This window comes from Crocodylus siamensis, chromosome 7 (genome assembly GCF_052110815.1).
Source record: "Crocodylus siamensis isolate JL-2025a chromosome 7, ASM5211081v1, whole genome shotgun sequence".
Lineage (NCBI taxonomy): Eukaryota > Metazoa > Chordata > Crocodylia > Crocodylidae > Crocodylus > Crocodylus siamensis.
The window spans coordinates 81,967,389-81,988,916 of NC_143401.1; the positions used below are offsets into that span (position 1 = coordinate 81,967,389).

Below are 21,528 nucleotides of genomic sequence, written 5' to 3' on the forward strand. Positions count from 1 at the left end.
CAACATTAAAATGGAACATAGCGCATGATGATGATATAAAAGTTAAAAGGAAGCAGTGGACTGTAAGACAAAACAGCAGAATTCCATTTCATATTAGAGCCATGATTATATGCACACTGGTTTACCATTTATTTTCTTTTGCTCAGTGTGCCTACTCACAGATTACATAGACAGGCAAAAAGCCCAAGGCTGAATCGATTGGATCTTCACAGGTTAGTCTAAGCTGCATAGATTGAACCGGTTAGTAAAGGACCAGACATTCACTTTGGATTCTGGAAATGTAGTCACATGTCTGTAGTGATCCCGGCCACCAACTGGGGTGGTGGGGTGGTGGGGCACTAGAGCACAGCTCCCTACCCAGCTGGAGCAGACAGCTTGGGTCAAGGCTACCCCTGCACACCCTGCAAGGAAGGAGAGGGTTGGGAATTGCATGGGAGATACAAAGCATCCTGGGATGTCAGGGGACAGAGTTAACTTGAATCCGGAGTGTATCTGGCACAGAAGTTCAATAAACCAATTTAACTTAAATTAGTTAAGCCTGATACTACATCAGTCCAGGGTTATCTGAAACTTTTAGCTATTCTGAAAGCAATTTATGTTCACTGACCTTATGTAGTGTTACAGATTTGGACCGGTTTCTGATTGCCTGTGCCAGTTTACATATAATTTCTGTTCCTCACCTTATTGTCCAGTAATCCCTCAGCATCAACAAAGCTGAGAAAGATCTGCTTCATTCCCCACATCCTTCTTTCCCAGCCAAAAATAACAGCTAGAGGCTGCCTACACATGGGCTCAGGTGTGTGTATGTGTGTGTTGGGTGGGGTGCAGTTTAAATGGAGTAGCTACTGGACAACCACTCCAGTTAAAATGGCTCACCGTATTAAGTCCCTGTATGTTTCAAGATTACTGCAGGGCATTTTATCTGAAGCTGATTTGATGAGGTTTAGATAAAGTGCCCTCATGGCCGCCTTGAAATGTGCAGGGACTTAATACACATGACAGGGAAGCGATATTGGAGCACTCTAATTAGAACAGGAATGAGCATGTCTATAGGCACCCACAAGGAACAAACAACTTAACTAGAACTAATAATAACCCATTAACAAAAGGGAGTCAATGGGTCCAAAGTTCAGCACGATTAAGTGAACTACCCAAGGCCAGGGAGAATGCTGTCATGCAGGTCAACTCTTAAAATCTGAGACACTAAGTGGGCCATCGCACCAGTGTCCATCTTAAAATACTTGTCCCAATGGCTTACAGGCTGCCTGCCCAATCGGCCCGTCTTCCAGCATGGCCCCCTACTCCAGTGGAGAATTCTTCTCAGCTCGTAGTGCTTTCATCCTCCTCATTGCCAGGCTGTGCTTGCTCTGCTGAGGCCTGAAAAGGCTATCCACAGGATTGCATACCTGTGCTTGGTGCCCCTCTGTGTCCCAAGGCCCAGCATTGCGTGGCCTGTTGTTGTGGCCACTGTGTGTACTATCCACATGGCAGGGTTTTTTTTTCCTGCTACAGCCTTAGTTCCCCAGGCCTCTCTTTGGAAATCAGATTGGATTCGCCCATGTGTAAGACTCAGAGAATTGTCTGATCTCCACAGGCTTCAGCTTGCATAGCCAAACCTGCAGCCCAATCTATTTATTCATGTATCTACTTTCTACAAGCCAGGTCCCATCTGAGAGGTGTTCTAATGTTCCCGAAACGGAAATAGCTTCCCTAACAGAGACAGCTGCCCCCTAGCTCATTCACATTCATTGCTTTTCCTGCCCTCTCCAAAGACTTTGGTGAATTTCAGACGGAGCAAAGAATTAAGGAAAGAATTATCTGTAGCTGGGAGAGCCATAGTAGACAGTGCTGAGGTACACATAAGTGGCGCTGCAATAGTCATAATAGGTGCTGCCGGGGCACTCATAGTAGGCAGTCCAGTGGTACTCCTACCTGTCTGTGCTGGGGTCCTTGTAGGAAGCAGGCTGATGGTAGTCATACCAGATGGCTGTGGGGTACTCATAATAGGTGAGGTGACCATACTAGTCATATGTAGTGGTGGAGTACTTACACTAGAAACTCCTGTTAAGACAAAGGGAAAAACAGGAAGGGAATGAAAAACCCTTTTTCAACCGGAGACGAAAGCTTGTGGACAAGGTACCAAAGTCATTATGGTGAAAGTAAAATCAGAAGGCCAATCTGGGGTAGCCCATTCAGAGAGGGACGATGCAAGCAAAAGCAAGTGAAATGAGAACAAAATAAAGCTTTATTTATCTCCATTCCATAACTGCAAGGCTGAGAAGCAAGCGTACAAGAAGGAAACACCAGTGGCAAACGGGAGAGCAGCACAAGCTAGCACCAGGGACTGGCAGTCTAGTGTCGTACCTCTTGAGCTGGCTTGGGGAGCAGGCACTGCCCTTTGGGAGCAATTCTATTTTAAGGCCAATGGTGCAGGGCTGTGCTTAACTTTTCTGCAGGGGACATTTTCATTGAAATCTAAGGGACTAATCATAGCTGTCAACACAAGCGTGCACCTGAGCCTCTGCTAGAGTGTGGCTTGAATTATTTGTCTCACATAGCTGGAGATGGGCATGCGTCCTCTGCCAACTGCCCATGGTAAGAATTTGGATCATGGCAATCCCCTTGCCTTGCAAAAGAGACAGTTGAACCCATTTATATTGCCCATTATTTTCCTAATGAATATGCTGAATTTTATGACTAAAAAGTGCTACTTTTCCCTTGACTGTCGGCCTTCATTAACACAGTACCAGACCGTTTAAGGTAAATGAGAAGGCACCACGTAAATGATTGGTATTTAGTAAACATATCTGCTGCTTATGATGTGTTACTGGGAGTACAACATATGGAAGAAAAGGGGGAGAGGGGACACTAAAAGCCACTCATCTCTATGAGAACATACAGAGAATTGATTTGCTCAGTTAAAAGTGCCACAACTTCAAAGTACAACTACTTATAAAAAATGAAATGTATTCCTAATGCCATTCAAACTGGTAAAAATATTCCATTGTTTCACTATCAGTAGCAGTCTTTTTGATCATAGGCATAAATATACGTAGGGCAGGCTCTTCAGATTAAACCATTAATTTAAAAAAATCTGTTGGCAAAGGCCAACAGAAGCAAATTAGAAACAAGTTCTAATTTAAACATTTCCCTCCTGTTGATTCAGAACTATAAAGACCTCAAAGAGAAATGACAAAAAGTACCTGAACAAACGACACCGGCGTCTTCTCCATGGTTACAATTGTGTGAGCCCCACCCTCTGTGCCTACACTGCCAGAGAGAGATTTCATCCCCTCTGCACTCAACATCATCCAGAAAAATAGTCCCAGTGCCTTCACCAAAACGGGCGCTTCCCGGTGCTGAAATGGCCCGTCCACACTGAAGCTGCCTGCAGACAACCTGAGCGTCGCTGTTATCCCATCCATCATCACAAACTGTGCCCCAGGATCCGTCACGATTAATTTCTACGCGCCCCTCACATGCATGCCTTCCATTCACCAGTCGGAGACTGGCACCTTGAAAAAACACAGAACACAAACATGTTTTATTACAAGCTTACAAACACTTACTGTCAGTTGTATATTGGCATATTTATAACAGTAGCAACTATATTCCTGGCTCTTAATTCTCCTACTATTTCATGCCACCTATCTAACAGCCTGTTTCCCATTTAAATACAGCAGAAGCAGTAAACTGGCCTTCTACAGATGAAAAACTTGAAATATTATATGGAATTTTTTTGTCTCACAGACTTGAGTCTGTAATACTTGATTTAAACAAAACTAACTCCTCTCTGTATGTCTAAATCCAATAGTACCTAGTCTTCTTAACAGTACTCAGACTGGATTTGACATTATTGCATATGAATGCATTTACTTTCATATCCATTGGTGCCTGATATAATACTGATTTTTGCTGCTCCTATAAAAGATACATCTGACAACAATGCCAGCTTAAGCTGGGGCAAAGGAAGGGCATTTACCAAGGAGATTTCTGCAAACTGGATCTTTAAAAAGAGAAACTTCTGCTGGAGAAGCATACATATTTGTATGTGCTAACTTGCAAATGCCAAAGAGCAGTTCATGGGCAAGACTGTATACACAGAAGGGATTCTTAAAAGCAACACAACAACCTGAAATGATCAGCTTGCCGTGACAGATGTACTCAAAGTTTTCTTCATTTCCATTGCTCTTTGAGAGTTCTGCAAACTCAGCCTGAGTTATGGCCTAGCCTTTGCAGGTCCCCAGCAGCACTGCACAACCTTGGCAGCTTCCATGGTTTGGCACATCCATAACGTACTGGTATGTACTAAATCTGCTGATATTGAACTGGTATCATATGTTCAATATGTAAATTTTTGTGATCACTGAAATTCACAGACTTCTCTGAGGACTAGTAGAAGCTTAAGTCCAGCTTCTGCCCAAACAGTACAATAAAATGAACACTAAATTTATTTATATAGAATAAAGTAACAGCATTTATATAAATGGTAATTTTTACTAAAAAGCATAACATGATACATTCTAGCAGTTTACACAAAATGAAAATGGAACATGATGATATAAAAGTTAAAAGGAAGCAGTGGACTGAACAAAACAGCAGAATTCCATTTCATATTAGAGCCATGATTAACTGCACATGTATTCTTGAAGCGGATGCTGTCCCAAGGACCTTAAATAGGTCTTATATTGCGAATGATACATTGCTATTTGATCATGTGCAACTTCAGAGCTCACAAATACAAGCTGTTTCATTTTTGCTACACTGCACTCATGAAAATATTTACTCTAAATTGAGAAAAAGAAAACTATAGTAGAAAAATGTGATGGTTAAGATTTTAACACCTGACCCTTCAACACACATGAATGATGTTATAATAATTTCAGGCAGCAAGTTAGCAAATCAATTAAAGCAATTAAACAGGAATTTAACTTAGGTGAGCGCGTTTTTAATTCCTTTGCTAATCAGAGTTTGTTCTCAGCATATCCTTAAACATAAGCCTAAATGTCCTTTCAGAGCACCTGATGAAGTGAACTGTTGCTCACAAAAGCTTATGCAGCTCTGATTTAATTGCTCTATACAGCACACCTCTACAGTGCCACAAACCTCAATAGATGTCTGAACTGGGACTCAAGTAAGCAACATTTTCATAAGGTATTACTGCCTGAGGATCATAAACTAAGTGGGAAATTCATAATTTTTGTATTTTATATTTCACAGTATTTAGAGCTTGCATGGTACATTGAAATCAATGTGATTTAACCTCCTTCCACCACACCTACAAAGCCTTATGCATATGGTAATAGTTTAATTGCATGTGAAAAAAATAAAATATATGCTTAAGCCTTAGCTATGCTTAAACAATAGTATATGCTTACCCTCAATATGGGTGTAAAAGCAACTCATCTTACATTCACATACCAGCAACCTCCCCCCACCCCAAGCCATTAGGTACATTGGCTATCATTCAACTGCAGCTAGAAGCAGCATTTGCTCAGTCATGTAAACCAGCTGTGATGTTGACTGAATATAGCCAAGCTGAGCATGCCCATAAAACACATAGCCCAATTTGGCAAACATGCTGATAGGCACCTTTTTTATGCAAACACAAGTATTACCCTACACTTACAAAGTTTCGCATACTGAGCATCTGTGTTTTACCAAAACTTCACGTCTCAAAAACAACTACATATCCAAAAACATACAACTACATATGTTAAACCCTTAAACAACATACATCAGCTTCCCACAAAAAACCCTTACAGAACCCTTTTTCCTCCCCCCACCGAACCCCATGCAAAATCCATGAAAAAAGAGGAAGTCCCCTACTGTTATCTGCAGTCTCCCTCCAACCATATAAACTGCTAGCTTTCTAAGCAGAGCCTTCCTGTTCTCCACTGTGGTGGTGCACACACACTGAAAACTTCTAATTCTGCTCTCGTGACTGATAGTTGTATTGACTGTCTGTACACATGGTCATTCGCATGCATCAGAAAGACTCAATTAACTGTGTCTGCTCCACATTCTAATTAGAATACTTCAGTGTCACCTCACCATCACCTGTATTAAGGCTCCACGAGTCTGGGCACAACGCTTTAGGAAGGATGTGCAGAAGCTCAAAAGAGTCCAAAGGAGGGCCATGCATATGGTTAGGGGCCTAGAGACCAGGTCATATGAGGAGAGGCTGAAAGACTTGGGACTGTTCAGCCTGGAGAAGAGAAGACTCAGGGGGAATTTGGTGGCAGACTATCAAGATATCAAGGGCATATGTCAGGGCCTGGGGGAACATCTGTTCACCAAGGCCCTCAGGGAAGGACAAGAAATAATGGACACCAGCTAACTGAGGATAGCTTCAGCCTAGACATAAGGAAAAATATTCTTTACAAGTAGAGTGCCAAGGGTTTGGAACAAGCTCCCCCCCAGAAGTGGTACAGTTACCCACACCGGCAATCTTCAAAAAGCGTCTTGATGCCCATCTTGCTGAGATCATCTGATCCCATCAGTCTTTCCTGCCCAAGTGCATGGGGGGGAGGCAGGGGGAGGGTGGACGCAGTGCTCTGTAAGGTCCCTTCCAGCCCCTAACAATTGTGAAACTATGAAAAGTTCCCATACCCTTCTCCATCCCAGTAAATCAATTCCCAAGTCATTCAATCTGAGAAAGTAATCTTGTTGGTGAGATGCCATCTGCACCTCCAAAGTCCTAAACGGTACTTTTTCCAGGAAATCATATCTGTCAGTTGTTGATCCTGTCTGTCTCCCATCTCTGGTTAAAGTTGCCTATATCCACAGCCTCCACTCCTCTCCAACTGCTTTTGGTGCCTTTTCCATGTTTTCCCACTGTGCCACTCCTGCTCTCACCATCCTCTCCTTCTCGCCTGATGTACCTTCTCCTGTTGCTCCTGCTCCATCTTCCACTCTCGTATGCTCCTGTCTCCCTTTTGGCATTGCCACTCTCATCAGTGCTGTCTCTGCCATTGTTCTTGCTGTCACCTTCTTTCTTCTCCGCCTTCATCCACTCTCCATCTGTCTCCAGATCTTCATTTCCACTCTTCAACTCTTTTTCCACCTCATGCTCACTTGCCACCACTGCCATTATTTTGAGCTTCAGGTGTCCCTCCTCTACTCCTTACACCCTGATGCTTTGTTGATCCTTTTATCTGCCTTTAAGGTTTAGATTAGGAGTCTAATGCTCATGAGAGCCCAACACAAGAGCAGGCTAATGAAGCCAATCTAAATAAAATACAGTGCCCATTGTGCTCAGTCCCCCTTCAGTACCAACTCTTTTTTTTCCAAGTCAGGGTGACCCAGTACATCAAATACATTTAGATTTCCTCTTCATTCCCACAGCTGAGCAGTGCCTTTCTATCCCATTTCTGATGATTCCTGTTTCTCCACGAGCCTTAAACGCCTGGCAAACAGCAACAAACTTACATGTAGCTGAGAGGCTCTGTTGCCCTTTCTCTCAATCTGTCGTATGTGATTATCGTGTTCCACCTTTTATGGGGTGAAGATGAACCAGGCAGTCCTGCATTGCATCTTCATATAAGTTTTGCAAGTGTCCCAGGATTTGTGACAAGAACACCTGGTTTCAGCCACAAGTAGAGGGTGGGGGTGGGCATTCATTAGCACGTAGCTGATTTGTGGGAAGTATCCGGAATTCACACACATACTGAGCAGTGCTGGGCTGTGGCATCACCGGGCTTGGAATGCTGTTGGCTCGCTGGGGACCATCCCAATGAACTATATGATCGGTCACGAGCTTTTTGCCTCTGGACTAATATTATGTACAGTTTGTACAATGGAGCTCCCCCTCCAGCTACTATTTTCCTTGCTATAGCAATTGAGGGATGAATCCAAGACAACACTGATCATTAGATTCTACACCTGGAGAAATATAACAAATTTGTAGATTTTCCAGATATAGAATCTAACTACTGGGGGGTCGTCTTATATTCAGGGTCATCTTGTATTTGCGCAAATACAGTACCATGCAGGAATTCTCTACCTTGCTCATAAATCGATAAGAACATGACAACAGTATTTACCTTAAGTTGCCTGTTTTCTTCACAAAAGCCATCTTTTGTGGCTTGATCTATACTTTCCCCATTATTCACCTAATAAAATGTTATTATCCCTGGTTAACTGGGATCATGGCAATCCCCTATAACAGCATTGATATAAATGGTAATTTTTTCTAAAAAGCATAACATGGTTCATTCTAGCAGTTTACACAACATTAAAATGGAACATAGCGCATGATGATGATATAAAAGTTAAAAGGAAGCAGTGGACTGTAAGACAAAACAGCAGAATTCCATTTCATATTAGAGCCATGATTATATGCACACTGGTTTACCATTTATTTTCTTTTGCTCAGTGTGCCTACTCACAGATTACATAGACAGGCAAAAAGCCCAAGGCTGAATCGATTGGATCTTCACAGGTTAGTCTAAGCTGCATAGATTGAACCGGTTAGTAAAGGACCAGACATTCACTTTGGATTCTGGAAATGTAGTCACATGTCTGTAGTGATCCCGGCCACCAACTGGGGTGGCGGGGCACTAGAGCACAGCTCCCTACCCAGCTGGAGCAGACAGCTTGGGTCAAGGCTACCCCTGCACACCCTGCAAGGAAGGAGAGGGTTGGGAATTGCATGGGAGATACAAAGCATCCTGGGATGTCAGGGGACAGAGTTAACTTGAATCCGGAGTGTATCTGGCACAGAAGTTCAATAAACCAATTTAACTTAAATTAGTTAAGCCTGATACTACATCAGTCCAGGGTTATCTGAAACTTTTAGCTATTCTGAAAGCAATTTATGTTCACTGACCTTGTATTGTGTTACAGATTTGGACCGGTTTCTGATTGCCTGTGCCAGTTTACATATAATTTCTGTTCCTCACCTTATTGTCCAGTAATCCCTCAGCATCAACAAAGCTAAGAAAGATCTGCTTCATTCCCCACATCCTTCTTTCCCAGCCAAAAATAACAGCTAGAGGCTGCCTACACATGGGCTCAGGTGTGTGTATGTGTGTGTTAGGTGGGGTGCAGTTTAAATGGAGTAGCTACTGGACAACCACTCCAGTTAAAATGGCTCACCGTATTAAGTCCCTGTGTGTTTCAAGATTACTGCAGGGCATTTTATCTGAAGCTGATTTGATGAGGTTTAGATAAAGTGCCCTCATGGCCGCCTTGAAATGTGCAGGGACTTAATACACATGACAGGGAAGCGATATTGGAGCACTCTAATTAGAACAGGAATGAGCATGTCTATAGGCACCCACAAGGAACAAACAACTTAACTAGAACTAATAATAACCCATTAACTAAAGGGAGTCAATGGGTCCAAAGTTCAGCACGATTAAGTGAACTACCCAAGGCCAGGGAGAATGCTGTCATGCAGGTCAACTCTTAAAATCTGAGACACTAAGTGGGCCATCGCACCAGTGTCCATCTTAAAATACTTGTCCCAGTGGCTTACAGGCTGCCTGCCCAATCGGCCCGTCTTCCAGCATGGCCCCCTACTCCAGTGGAGAATTCTTCTCAGCTCGTAGTGCTTTCATCCTCCTCATTGCCAGGCTGTGCTTGCTCTGCTGAGGCCTGAAAAGGCTATCCAAAGGATTGCATACCTGTGCTTGGTGCCCCTCTGTGTCCCAAGGCCCAGCATTGCGTGGCCTGTTGTTGTGGCCACTGTGTATACTATCCACATGGCAGGGGGTGGTTTTTTCCTGCTACAGCCTTAGTTCCCCAGGCCTCTCTTTGGAAATCAGATTGGATTCGCCCACGTGTAAGACTCAGAGAATTGCCTGATCTCCACAGGCTTCAGCTTGCATAGCCAAACCTGCAGCCCAATCTATTTATTCATGTATCTACTTTCTACAAGCCAGGTCCCATCTGAGAGGTGTTCTAATGTTCCCGAAATGGAAATAGCTTCCCTAACAGAGACAGCTGCCCCCTAGCTCATTCACATTCATTGCTTTTCCTGCCCTCTCCAAAGACTTTGGTGAATTTCAGACGGAGCAAAGAATTAAGGAAAGAATCATCTGTAGCTGGGAGAGCCGTAGTAGACAGTGCTGAGGTACACATAAGTGGCGCTGCAATAGTCATAATAGGTGCTGCCGGGGCACTCATAGTAGGCAGTCCAGTGGTACTCCTACCTGTCTGTGCTGGGGTCCTTGTAGGAAGCAGGCTAATGGCAGTCATACTAGATGGCTGTGGGGTACTCATAATAGGTGAGGTGACCATACTAGTCATATGTAGTGGTGGAGTACTTACACTAGAAACTCCTGTTAAGACAAAGGGAAAAACAGGAAGGGAATGAAAAACCCTTTTTCAACCGGAGACGAAAGCTTGTGGACAAGGTACCAAAGTCATTATGGTGAAAGTAAAATCAGAAGGCCAATCTGGGGTAGCCCATTCAGAGAGGGACGATGCAAGCAAAAGCAAGTGAAATGAGAACAAAATAAAGCTTTATTTATCTCCATTCCATAACTGCAAGGCTGAGAAGCAAGCGTACAAGAAGGAAACACCAGTGGCAAACGGGAGAGCAGCACAAGCTAGCACCAGGGACTGGCAGTCTAGTGTCGTACCTCTTGAGCTGGCTTGGGGAGCAGGCACTGCCCTTTGGGAGCAATTCTATTTTAAGGCCAATGGTGCAGGGCTGTGCTTAACTTTTCTGCAGGGGACATTTTCATTGAAATCTAAGGGACTAATCATAGCTGTCAACACAAGCGTGCACCTGAGCCTCTGCTAGAGTGTGGCTTGAATTATTTGTCTCACATAGCTGGAGATGGGCATGCGTCCTCTGCCAACTGCCCATGGTAAGAATTTGGATCATGGCAATCCCCTTGCCTTGCAAAAGAGACAGTTGAACCCATTTATATTGCCCATTATTTTCCTAATGAATATGCTGAATTTTATGACTAAAAAGTGCTACTTTTCCCTTGACTGTCGGCCTTCATTAACACAGTACCAGACCGTTTAAGGTAAATGAGAAGGCACCACGTAAATGATTGATATTTAGTAAACAAATCTGCTGCTTATGATGTGTTACTGGGAGTACAACATATGGAAGAAAAGGGGGAGAGGGGACACTAAAAGCCACTCATCTCTATGAGAACATACAGAGAATTGATTTGCTCAGTTAAAAGTGCCACAACTTCAAAGTACAACTACTTATAAAAAATGAAATGTATTCCTAATGCCATTCAAACTGGTAAAAATATTCCATTGTTTCACTATCAGTAGCAGTCTTTTTGATCATAGGCATAAATATACGTAGGGCAGGCTCTTCAGATTAAACCATTAATTTAAAAAAATCTGTTGGCAAAGGCCAACAGAAGCAAATTAGAAACAAGTTCTAATTTAAACATTTCCCTCCTGTTGATTCAGAACTATAAAGACCTCAAAGAGAAATGACAAAAAGTACCTGAACAAACGACACCGGCGTCTTCTCCATGGTTACAATTGTGTGAGCCCCACCCTCTGTGCCTACACTGCCAGAGAGAGATTTCATCCCCTCTGCACTCAACATCATCCAGAAAAATAGTCCCAGTGCCTTCACCAAAACGGGCGCTTCCCGGTGCTGAAATGGCCCGTCCACACTGAAGCTGCCTGCAGACAACCTGAGCGTCGCTGTTATCCCATCCATCATCACAAACTGTGCCCCAGGATCCGTCACGATTAATTTCTACGCGCCCCTCACATGCATGCCTTCCATTCACCAGTCGGAGACTGGCACCTTGAAAAACTACAGAACACAAACATGTTTTATTACAAGCTTACAAACACTTACTGTCAGTTGTATATTGGCATATTTATAACAGTAGCAACTATATTCCTGGCTCTTAATTCTCCTACTATTTCATGCCACCTATCTAACAGCCTGTTTCCCATTTAAATACAGCAGAAGCAGTAAACCGGCCTTCTACAGACGAAAAACTTGAAATATTATATGGAATTTTTTTGTCTCACAGACTTGAGTCTGTAATACTTGATTTAAACAAAACTAACTCCTCTCTGTATGTCTAAATCCAATAGTACCTAGTCTTCTTAACAGTACTCAGACTGGATTTGACAATATTGCATATGAATGCATTTACTTTCAAATCCATTGGTGCCTGATATAATACTGATTTTTGCTGCTCCTATAAAAGATACATCTGACAACATAAGGAAAAATATTCTTTACAAGTAGAGTGCCAAGGGTTTGGAACAAGCTCCCCCCCAGAAGTGGTACAGTTACCCACACCGGCAATCTTCAAAAAGCGTCTTGATGCCCATCTTGCTGAGATCATCTGATCCCATCAGTCTTTCCTGCCCAAGTGCATGGGGGGGAGGCAGGGGGAGGGTGGATGCAGTGATCTGTAAGGTCCCTTCCAGCCCCTAACAATTGTGAAACTATGAAAAGTTCCCATACCCTTCTCCATCCCAGTAAATCAATTCCCAAGTCATTCAATTTTAGAAAGTAATCTTGTTGGGGAGCAGAGGAAAACAGGGTCACTTGACCACCACTCCCCCTCCAGCTACTATTTTCCTTGCTATAGCAATTGAGGGGGATGAATCCAAGACAACACTGATCATTAGATTCTACACCTGGAGAAATATAACAAATTTGTAAACTTTCCAGATATAGAATCTAACTACTGGGGGGTTGTCTTATAGTCAGGGTCATCTTGTATTTGCGCAAATACAGTACCATGCAGGAATTCTCTACCTTGCTCATAAATCGATAAGAACATGACAACAGTATTTACCTTAAGTTGCCTGTTTTCTTCACAAAAGCCATCTTTTGTGGCTTGATCTATACTTTCCCCATTATTCACCTAATAAAATGTTATTATCCCTGGTTATTTAAAAAAATGTAAAGTAAAAAAATCCCCTTAGCATATGTGAACACCTTTATTCACAGCTATGATTACACTGAAATCAGTGGGACTCATGTGTTTTAATTTACCTGTGTGCAGAAGCATCTACAGGATTGTGCCCTTAAGCTGATTTTCTATACTATGCTGCTAATTCTTAGACTTCTATTCTCATTGTGGAGGAGCTTGTCACCGCCCTACTCTCACTGCAGAGGGAATGTCTCTTACCTTTCACTATTCCCTTCAGTTCTAACTAAAATGTTATTAACCGTGTCTAAAGAATATTTCCCTTTGTAAGCAGGAAACCAGTAAAATATGCATTTAACTTATACACAGCAAAGTGTTGTATGTTGAGGGTGAGAGAAGCATGAAATTTTCCTGATGTTATATTCAGGTACAGCGAGTAAAACACAGGTCCTGTGGTTTATCAGATTAAATATGCTTAGCCCTAAAATATTCTGATGTGATATACAGGTACAAGTCTTACCTGAGAAAAATATCAGTAGACACAACAGCAATATTTTTGTGGGACCAAAGTAATGCAGGTGCCAGTCTAGATTAGGGCAATGCCAGAGAGATGATTTGTGTCTTCTAGAATATGCATCCTGAGGGAAAACATTTCCTGGGCTTCAACCAAAATAAATATTTCGTTCCTTACAGGAACTGTCCACATTCAAGCTCCCTGCCTACAAGCTCCACTTTATTTATGTTGCAGTAATAGTAAGAAATAATTCCCTAATTTCCTTTGATACTAATGTTCAACAAATCTGTTCTATTCATTCACCAATCTTACAGATATACCCCTATGTGGAGAAATCCTATCACCAAAGGTGTTTAAAAGAAATTGCCTGGAGCTCATCCGCATAGTCTTACTTCCCTGTTTTAACATAATTATTCATACATACACTGAGAGGATAAGAGCAATTCAAAACATATTCATCAGTCACAAAACTCACTTAACAAAAGGGCTGCTGCCCGCAAATAATGATAACGTAGCTGAAATGCTACTTGTGAACATTACCTGAAGTGCTTTCAGGGACAAAAAGTCTATTCTGCATAACTTGACCATAATAGGATTATTTACTATAGAGCCACTTAAAAAGGTTAGATAGGTTACTCAAACTAAACAGATCATAAAGAAAGAGAAACAGACACTGACAAATGTAAAGCAAATTTGATGCAGACATGTCTGCAATACTTCATTTGTTGTCATTGTAATATGATAACCTGTCACTGCCCTAACTTATAATTACATTTCTTAAAAATGAGAACTGGTAGTGGTTCAGTATGCACCTGGAAATAGTAATTTGTGCCACTTGAAAATAAATATGCATTGTGGCAAGAGAAACCACCTTGCTCCTCAAATCACACCCTGGACACAAGGATTTGGAGACATTAAATAATTAACCTGCAGCATTGTGAACAGCTTGTTCATTTGGTTTTAGTTGTGGTACAAATAGCTATGGCAGAATACTGGATGGTGAGAAAAACTTTAATTTTATTGCACTAAGGACTTTATTAAATAATAACTATTAATTAGTTGGACTGACTGCCTTTTTTTTCCACAGAAGAAAGCTGAACCAGATGCCAGAATAGACCACCAGTGGGGGGCGGGGTGCAGGCATCTACCCTGGAGAACTTCAAAATGAAACTGGACGTACGCCTTGCTGGGGTTATTTGATCCAAGGGTCTTTCCTGCCCAGAGCAGAGGGACTGGACCCGGTGATCTCACAAGGTCCCTTCCAGCCCTAAACTTCTGTGAATCTGTCCAAATTGGTGCTACAGTGCTGTTTAATTGTTGCACAAAGTTCCTGTTGTCTGAAGGTGAGCTCTGTCTCTACAAAACCAGAAAAAAGGAGCAAAACTGGTCTTTATAGGTTTGCAAAAACAACTTTGTGAGAATGTTAAGAATTTACCTGTGGAAGCCTGCAGGATTCCTGGACTCAACAGTAATGTCCAAGTGAGGATCGTGGCAGTGTCCATCTCACCAGAATTCCCTGCAGAAAGAAGCATCAGAATTTATAGGCTCTATCTAAAAGGGGGCATGGCTAAATAACTGGTTTGGTCTCTATGATGAATAAATATAACGTGCATTTCCTAAGTGACTTTACTTCATTCACAAATGAAGGCAACTTCCTGTTCTCCATGCAAAGAAACTTGAACTATGACATTTTTCACTCTCTGGATAAGATTACTCACTGTTATTGTTCAAAGTATTCCGATCATGCATTTGAAGGATGTGTGAACCTAAGCATACCTTTGGCATCTGTATGGTGGTTGCACATGCTTTATTTTTCCTGCTTATTGCTGAAGGGTACAGAGTATCTGCAAGGCAGATGAGAAGGTTAGGTGGGCTTGCAGACAGGCCTCCAATTTCCCTGGCCTTCCTCTTAAAGGGGAGCCCATCCTAATCCTTGAAGGGTTTCAGGGAGTACAAGTGTTTAATTCCAGATAGTTTCACCTTGTAATTCTGAACATGCTGCTCAATAACTTGTTAAACTTCACTGGAGAACCAGTGCCAGTGGGTATCCTTGCACAAAAAAAATCATAAAAATCTGTGAATTCTATATAATATCAAGTGAATCCCAGAAGAATAGGTGGTTAACCTATTGCTTGACACCCAACATAAAGCACCAGGAGATTGCTCTTCATTTCATAGAATCATAGAAAATTAGGGTTGGAAGGGAGCTCAGATGGTCATCTAGTCCTGGACCATCCCCAATGAGATCTGTTCAGCCTAGGTCCATCCTCTTTGGAACCACCCTTCAGGTAGTTGAAGGCTGCTATTAAATTCCCTATCAGTCTTCTCTTCTGCAGACTAAATAAGCGCAGTTCCCTCAACCGCTCCTCACAAGTCATGTGCCCCGGCCCCCTAACCATATATGTTGCCCTCCACTGGACATCCAATTTGCCCAGATCCTTTCTGTAGTAGGGGGCCCAAAACTGGACACAGTACTCTAGATGTGATCTCACCAGTGCCAGAGAGAGGGAAATGGGATTCTTCGGTCCTAACTGCAGGACTTTGCATTTGTCCTTGTTGAACCTCATGAGATTTCTTTGGCCCAATCCTCCAATTTCTTTATGTCACTCTGAATCCTAGCCCTTCCCTCCAGCATATTTACTACACCTCTAAGCCTGGTGTCATCTGAGAACCTGATAAGGGTACAAGCTAGCCCATCTTCCAGATCGTTAATAAAGATATTGAACTATTGGCCTCAGGACTGACCCCTGGGTCACTCCAAGTGAAACTGGCTGACAACTAGACATTGAGCCACTGCTTGCTACCCATTAAGCCCAACAATCCAGCCAGATTTCTATCCACCTTACAGTCCATTCATCCAACCCATACTTCCTCAGCTTGCTAGCAAGAATGCTATAGGAGACTTTACCAAAAGCCTTGCTGAAGTCAAAGTCTATTATACCCACTGCTTTCCCCACATCCACAGAGCCAGTTATTATCTCATCATAGAAGGCAATCAGGTTCATCAGGCATGACTTGCCCTTGGTGAATCCATGCTGACTGTTCCTTGTCACCTTCTTCTCCAAGTGCTTAGAAATGGATTATTTGAGGACCTGCTCCATGATTTCTCGGGGGACTGAGGTGAGGCTAACTGATCTGTGGTTACCTGGATCATATTGGGCTCTGCCCTTTTCACAGTTAAGACTGTGGCCATGTCTAAACTTCAAGCTCCCTAGGCCTGACCATGGCACCCTCAAACATATTGCACTGCTTTGTATGGGCTGCCACATAGACTTAAATCAATGAAACCATGCTCATGAGACACCAGGGGCGAGTTAATTAACAGGATGTGTTAGAGGGTAGTTCTGCAGTTTGAACATTGCTCATGTGCCCTTTAAACCTCAAATTCGGAGTCAATAAATTAGAGGCTGAACTGAAACTAAGAAACAATTTGGTCTGAGCCCTCATCTAGCACTCTGAGGCAAAGTGTGGGGTGGGGGGGAAGAGAGAGGGAAGACTGCTTACGTGGACTGCATTCATCTGTTGATAATATGGAGCTTTTCGATCTCCAGTTCCCAGCTTTTTTCTACTGTCTGCACCAAACTGAAAGCACTCACAGGTCACTTTCATTTCAAACCAGGTCATTTCTCACACCTCTCTCTGTCCCCTGTTGAACACTGACAAATTGCAGCTTTGAAGCAAGCCAGCAGCCAGCAGGGAGTTTATCAGAACACAAAACTTACCAGCTCTTCAAGCCCTACATAAGAAAACAAAAGCATCTCTCTCATTAGCTTCAAGCTCTTCTTATCTGCAGGGTACATTTGCACTTGTAAGCCACTGGCTTCTTGGCTGCAGCCCTGATTAGTTCCAGAAAGCCCTAAGCAGATACTGTTCTGTCTGCCTTTGTTCCAGTGAAATTGGTGACACACACACACAGACACTTCCCAGCATTAACTAGCATAGGGAGGGGAGGGCACAGGCAGATGCTGGCTGGGGTCCATGCTGCTGGGGTCCCTGCCATGGGAGAGGGGTAGGAGGGGAGAATTCCTGCTTGAGCAGCAAGCAGGGGCAGGGGGCACAGGGGAAGCCTGGCAGATGTTGCAACCCACCACCTCCTTCTCAGCCAGCTGGAGCTCTGGCTAGTGAGGAGAGGGTTGGGGCCAGCCAGCTCAGCCCAGAGCTGAAAAGCATGCTGGGATGCTGGGGGATTTTGATTTAACTTAAACTAGGAAGGGGTCAAGGACACAAGTTCCACGAACTGGTTTAACCCTAACCAGTTAAGTCTGATACTGCATTGAACCAATTTATCTTAAACCAGTTTCAGCCATTTTGAACCTGGTTTATATGCACTGAACTTATGTTCTGTTACAGGTTTAAACCAGTTTCTGATTACTTAAACCTGTTTATGTGCAATTTCTGTCCCTAGCCATGCTGGTTTATTAAACCTTCCTGCTACATCAAGGGGCAGTCCAGAGGGAAGGAGATCAAGTGCCAAAGGGTAGAGTGAGGTGAGGCAAGAAAATAAGGAAAATACCCCAGACTTCCTCCCATAGTGAACTGATAATCTTATTGAACATCTTCATTTCTGGATTTTTGTATGTTCTAAGAATTAGTGTAGAGTATTATGAAGACAGCCTCCTTTCAAGTCTGGACCAAGTTTCCCCACATCATGACGCCAGACTTGTAAGGGATTTGTAAGCCTTTGGAGGAATTAAGAGGCTAAACCTAAAGTTTTAAATTCTATTCTGGAGGCCCGAGCTAAAAAACCTTCGGTTCTGTGGCACTTCCTTGAAGGCACCCGTGACAGGAGTATTACTGCTGGAGTCATTCTAGGGATGACTCCGCCCTCCTGTTATGGGCCAGCCACCTGCTTACTCGCTGCCATGCCTTGATCTTAATTGATTGAAAGATGTAATTAGTGGGAGGCTGCCCACCTTCTATGCCCCAGTGCCAGGGGACGCGATCTGCGGCTCCTTTCCTCCCCTACACTGCAGCCCAAGCCTCGCAGATTGTACTGCCAGGATCTTGACCTGGGCCTTGCTGTAATTCGGTCTTCTCCTTTACCTTGCTCTGGGGCTCCTCGCTGCCCCCTCCCACTCTGGGGCTAGGGCCAATGCACGCCCAAGATGCTGTGCCCTTTCTGGCGCCAGGACCCCCACGCTACCGTGGGGTCCCTATGAGGCCTCCTCCAACGCCTAATAGCCTCACCCGGTCCTCTGGTAAAACAGTAAATACAAAGCACAAAGCCCCTGGGCTATAACATAAAACTAAACCGTACGGTCAAACAACATTTGATCCCTACCGGGAAAAGTACTCCAGCCCATGGCAGCAAACCAGTGGATGCTCATGCAGTCAATCCCTGGCCCTCTCTGCACTGGCCAAGCTCCCCACTCCTTGGCTGCCAGAAGGGAATTGCCACCTTGGCCTCCTGCCTGGGCTTAAGAAGGGCTAAGCCCTGCCCCTTCCTGTCAGCAGGTTTTGCTGGTTGGCCCAGCAACCAGCACCTATGCTGCCCCGGTGACTGGCAGCTGCACCTCCCCCTTCTTACCGGTAGGGGTGTCTCTTGAGGCTTCTCTGTTCTTCAGGCACAGGGCACCTAAGTGCTCTGCGACAGCACCCCAGGCTTTCTTTGAGGGCTGCCCAAAAGGACACATGAAATATATAACAAATCCAGTACTGTGTTGAAGAGTGCACCATGGTATATAACCAGTGAGAGTAAAAAAAAATATAAAAAGAGGGAGAAAGTATAAATGTCACAGTGAAAAAACCACATGGCTACTTCCTTAGATGTACACACAGCCTATTGACTTAATACATTTTGGCTGTCATCTTTACCATCTTCAATGAAAGCAGAGGATAGAAAGATTTAAAAGTGCATGACGAAGATGTCAAACAAGTTTGGGGATGTGTGATATATTTCAAAACCTATAGAAAATACACACAGGCAAAAGACAGCAATATTGTTAGAAGGACAAAAGCTGGCATTATATTGGAAGGAGGAAATATAATTGGTCAAAAGTCAGAGATGCAGTTAGAAGACTTCCGTGCAAGTATAAGGAGATTAACACTAGGGAACAACCAAGGCTGAAATAAGGAAAATGCTCAAAAGAGCAAACAAGTAAGATGATAGCTCTATGATACCACTGTACTCCCACAGAAATGAGGAAATGTATGTGCCAACAATGAGACTGTTCACAATTTTCTGACATCTTGATGAAATGCAAAACTATACCACAAGCTTAGCAGCCTGGGCATTCTTTCTAACGAACTCAGAACAACCTCTCAGCCTTTTAAATAAATTAATAAGAACAAAAGCAACTCAGAAATGAGTCAAGCTGAAGGACTGCATTGTCCAGTTAATAAGATGTCAGTCAGTTCTATTCTTCACTCTGTACTTCAAAGGGTCGTACTTGTTTGGAGAACAGAGAATTTCATTGCCAGGTAAAAAACTGCTTTCATGCAAATTTGTAACTAAACATGCAAGTGAGCAGCCTGCTGACCCATGCACTGAGACTAGGCTGAGGGACAGCAGCCTACTGTTCAAGATGTCACCAATCCAGGTTCCCCACCCGCAAAGCTCTCCTCAGGACCAGAGCCTAAGTGCAAACATGCCCCATAGCTTCCCCCTCAGCGCAGCGTGTTCAAAATGCTTCCGGGCACTGCAAGCTACAAAGGGAGGCTTATCAGCAAGAATCTCATGACCTCCAGCCCTCCCATACCACACTTGCTTGTGCACATGAATGAAACACCTCTTGAGGATAACAGTCTCCCATGTGCCAATAAGTCACTTAGGGCAGTGTAGCTCAACCTTTTCCAATGCAAGGCACACCTATACTAATAAAAATTTTCTGCAGCACACCTGTTAAGGCATTCCCCACTCTCATACCTATTGTAGCTCATTGCCATGGCAAAATTCAGTGGAATACTTGTTCATTTGTGACGGCACACTGGTTGGGAAACACTTACTTAGGGCATGTCAATACTTAATTCAAGTGGTGTAACTAGAGTGGGGAGACCAAGGTGATTGCCCCAGGTACTGATGTGGAGGAGGAGAAGCAAAAAGTAAAACAAAGGCTATTGCCACACACAGTAAATGCCAAAGTATGTCATGTAAGCATTACTTGGCACATGCAAAATACCATTCTCAAACTTTGAGTCAGAGGGGTTCAATATTAGAGCAGTTCTGGGTACACACCAGTGGCAACTGCATTACCTTGTTTTCAGCATTTGGAGTGTATGGCCACAAGTGAATGGATAGGGAATATTATCATGGCAGCCCTGCAAAGCACAGTTGCAGAGGATATACACATGGGCTTAACAGGCCAGTCTGTAGTGCAATCTGTCCCAGAGACAGATCCATAACAATGAATGAGGGGGGGAGGGAAATATTTTGGAAAAAAAAGTCAAAATAAAGTCTAAAAAATGTGAAAGAATCTCATAGCAGAATGAAGCTGAAAGGTAATAATTAAGAAAGAACTGAGAGAACTTTACATGGCTAAAATAAAATTAAAAAAAAATAAAATACATAGAGGAACAAGAAAAACAAAATTGAAGAAAGGATTTTGTAAGGCACACAACCATGCTCTGTGTGGCCTGCAAAGCCTCCATGTTGAACTGAGGCTGTTACATAAAACAGTGGTCTCCAAAGTGGGGTGCGCTCAAGATAATCCATTGGGGTGCAGGAAGAAAATACTAGAACTTCTATTTATATTTATATTTATATAAATATACATATACATATATTGGGGGGGTGCGTGCTCAAAATTGTTTTACTGATAGGGGTGCGCGAATATAAATATACATATATTGGGGGTGCATGCTCAAAAATTTTTAACGATGGGGTTTGCGATCAAAAAACTTTGGATACCACTGACATAGAGGACAGGAACAGGAAGCGTATGATGTCCTTTCTCTTCAGCTCAGAAAGTGCAGAAAAGCAGTGTGTGTGCGTGCTGTGCAAGTATAGCCATGGCAATGTGTTCTCCATGCTCAGGTGCTAGAGGTGTATGTGCATTCTCAGTGGAAATGTGCAATAAGGTAGAGCACACACTTAGCAAATTTGCAGATGGAACCAAGTTGGATGGCATTGCAGACGGTCTGGAGAGCAGGGCAGGATCCAGAATGACCTGAATAGATTGGAATGGTCTACAATCAACCACATGAAATTCAACAAGGACAAGTGCTAAGTCCTGCACTTGGGCCAAA

General features: G+C 43.2%; 1 protein-coding gene across 1 annotated transcript in view; it reads right to left on the bottom strand.

The window, feature by feature from the left end:
- The window catches only part of DMBT1 (deleted in malignant brain tumors 1), a 162,575-nt gene that overhangs the window by 56,069 nt on the left and 84,978 nt on the right, over positions 1 to 21,528 (bottom strand). The window contains 7 exon segments of the mRNA XM_090058728.1: positions 1,933 to 2,061; positions 3,204 to 3,515; positions 6,859 to 7,086; positions 10,158 to 10,286; positions 11,429 to 11,749; positions 14,780 to 14,860; positions 18,872 to 18,959. Of these exon segments, the coding sequence (XP_089914854.1) occupies positions 1,933 to 2,061; positions 3,204 to 3,515; positions 6,859 to 7,086; positions 10,158 to 10,286; positions 11,429 to 11,749; positions 14,780 to 14,860; positions 18,872 to 18,959 (1,288 nt within the window).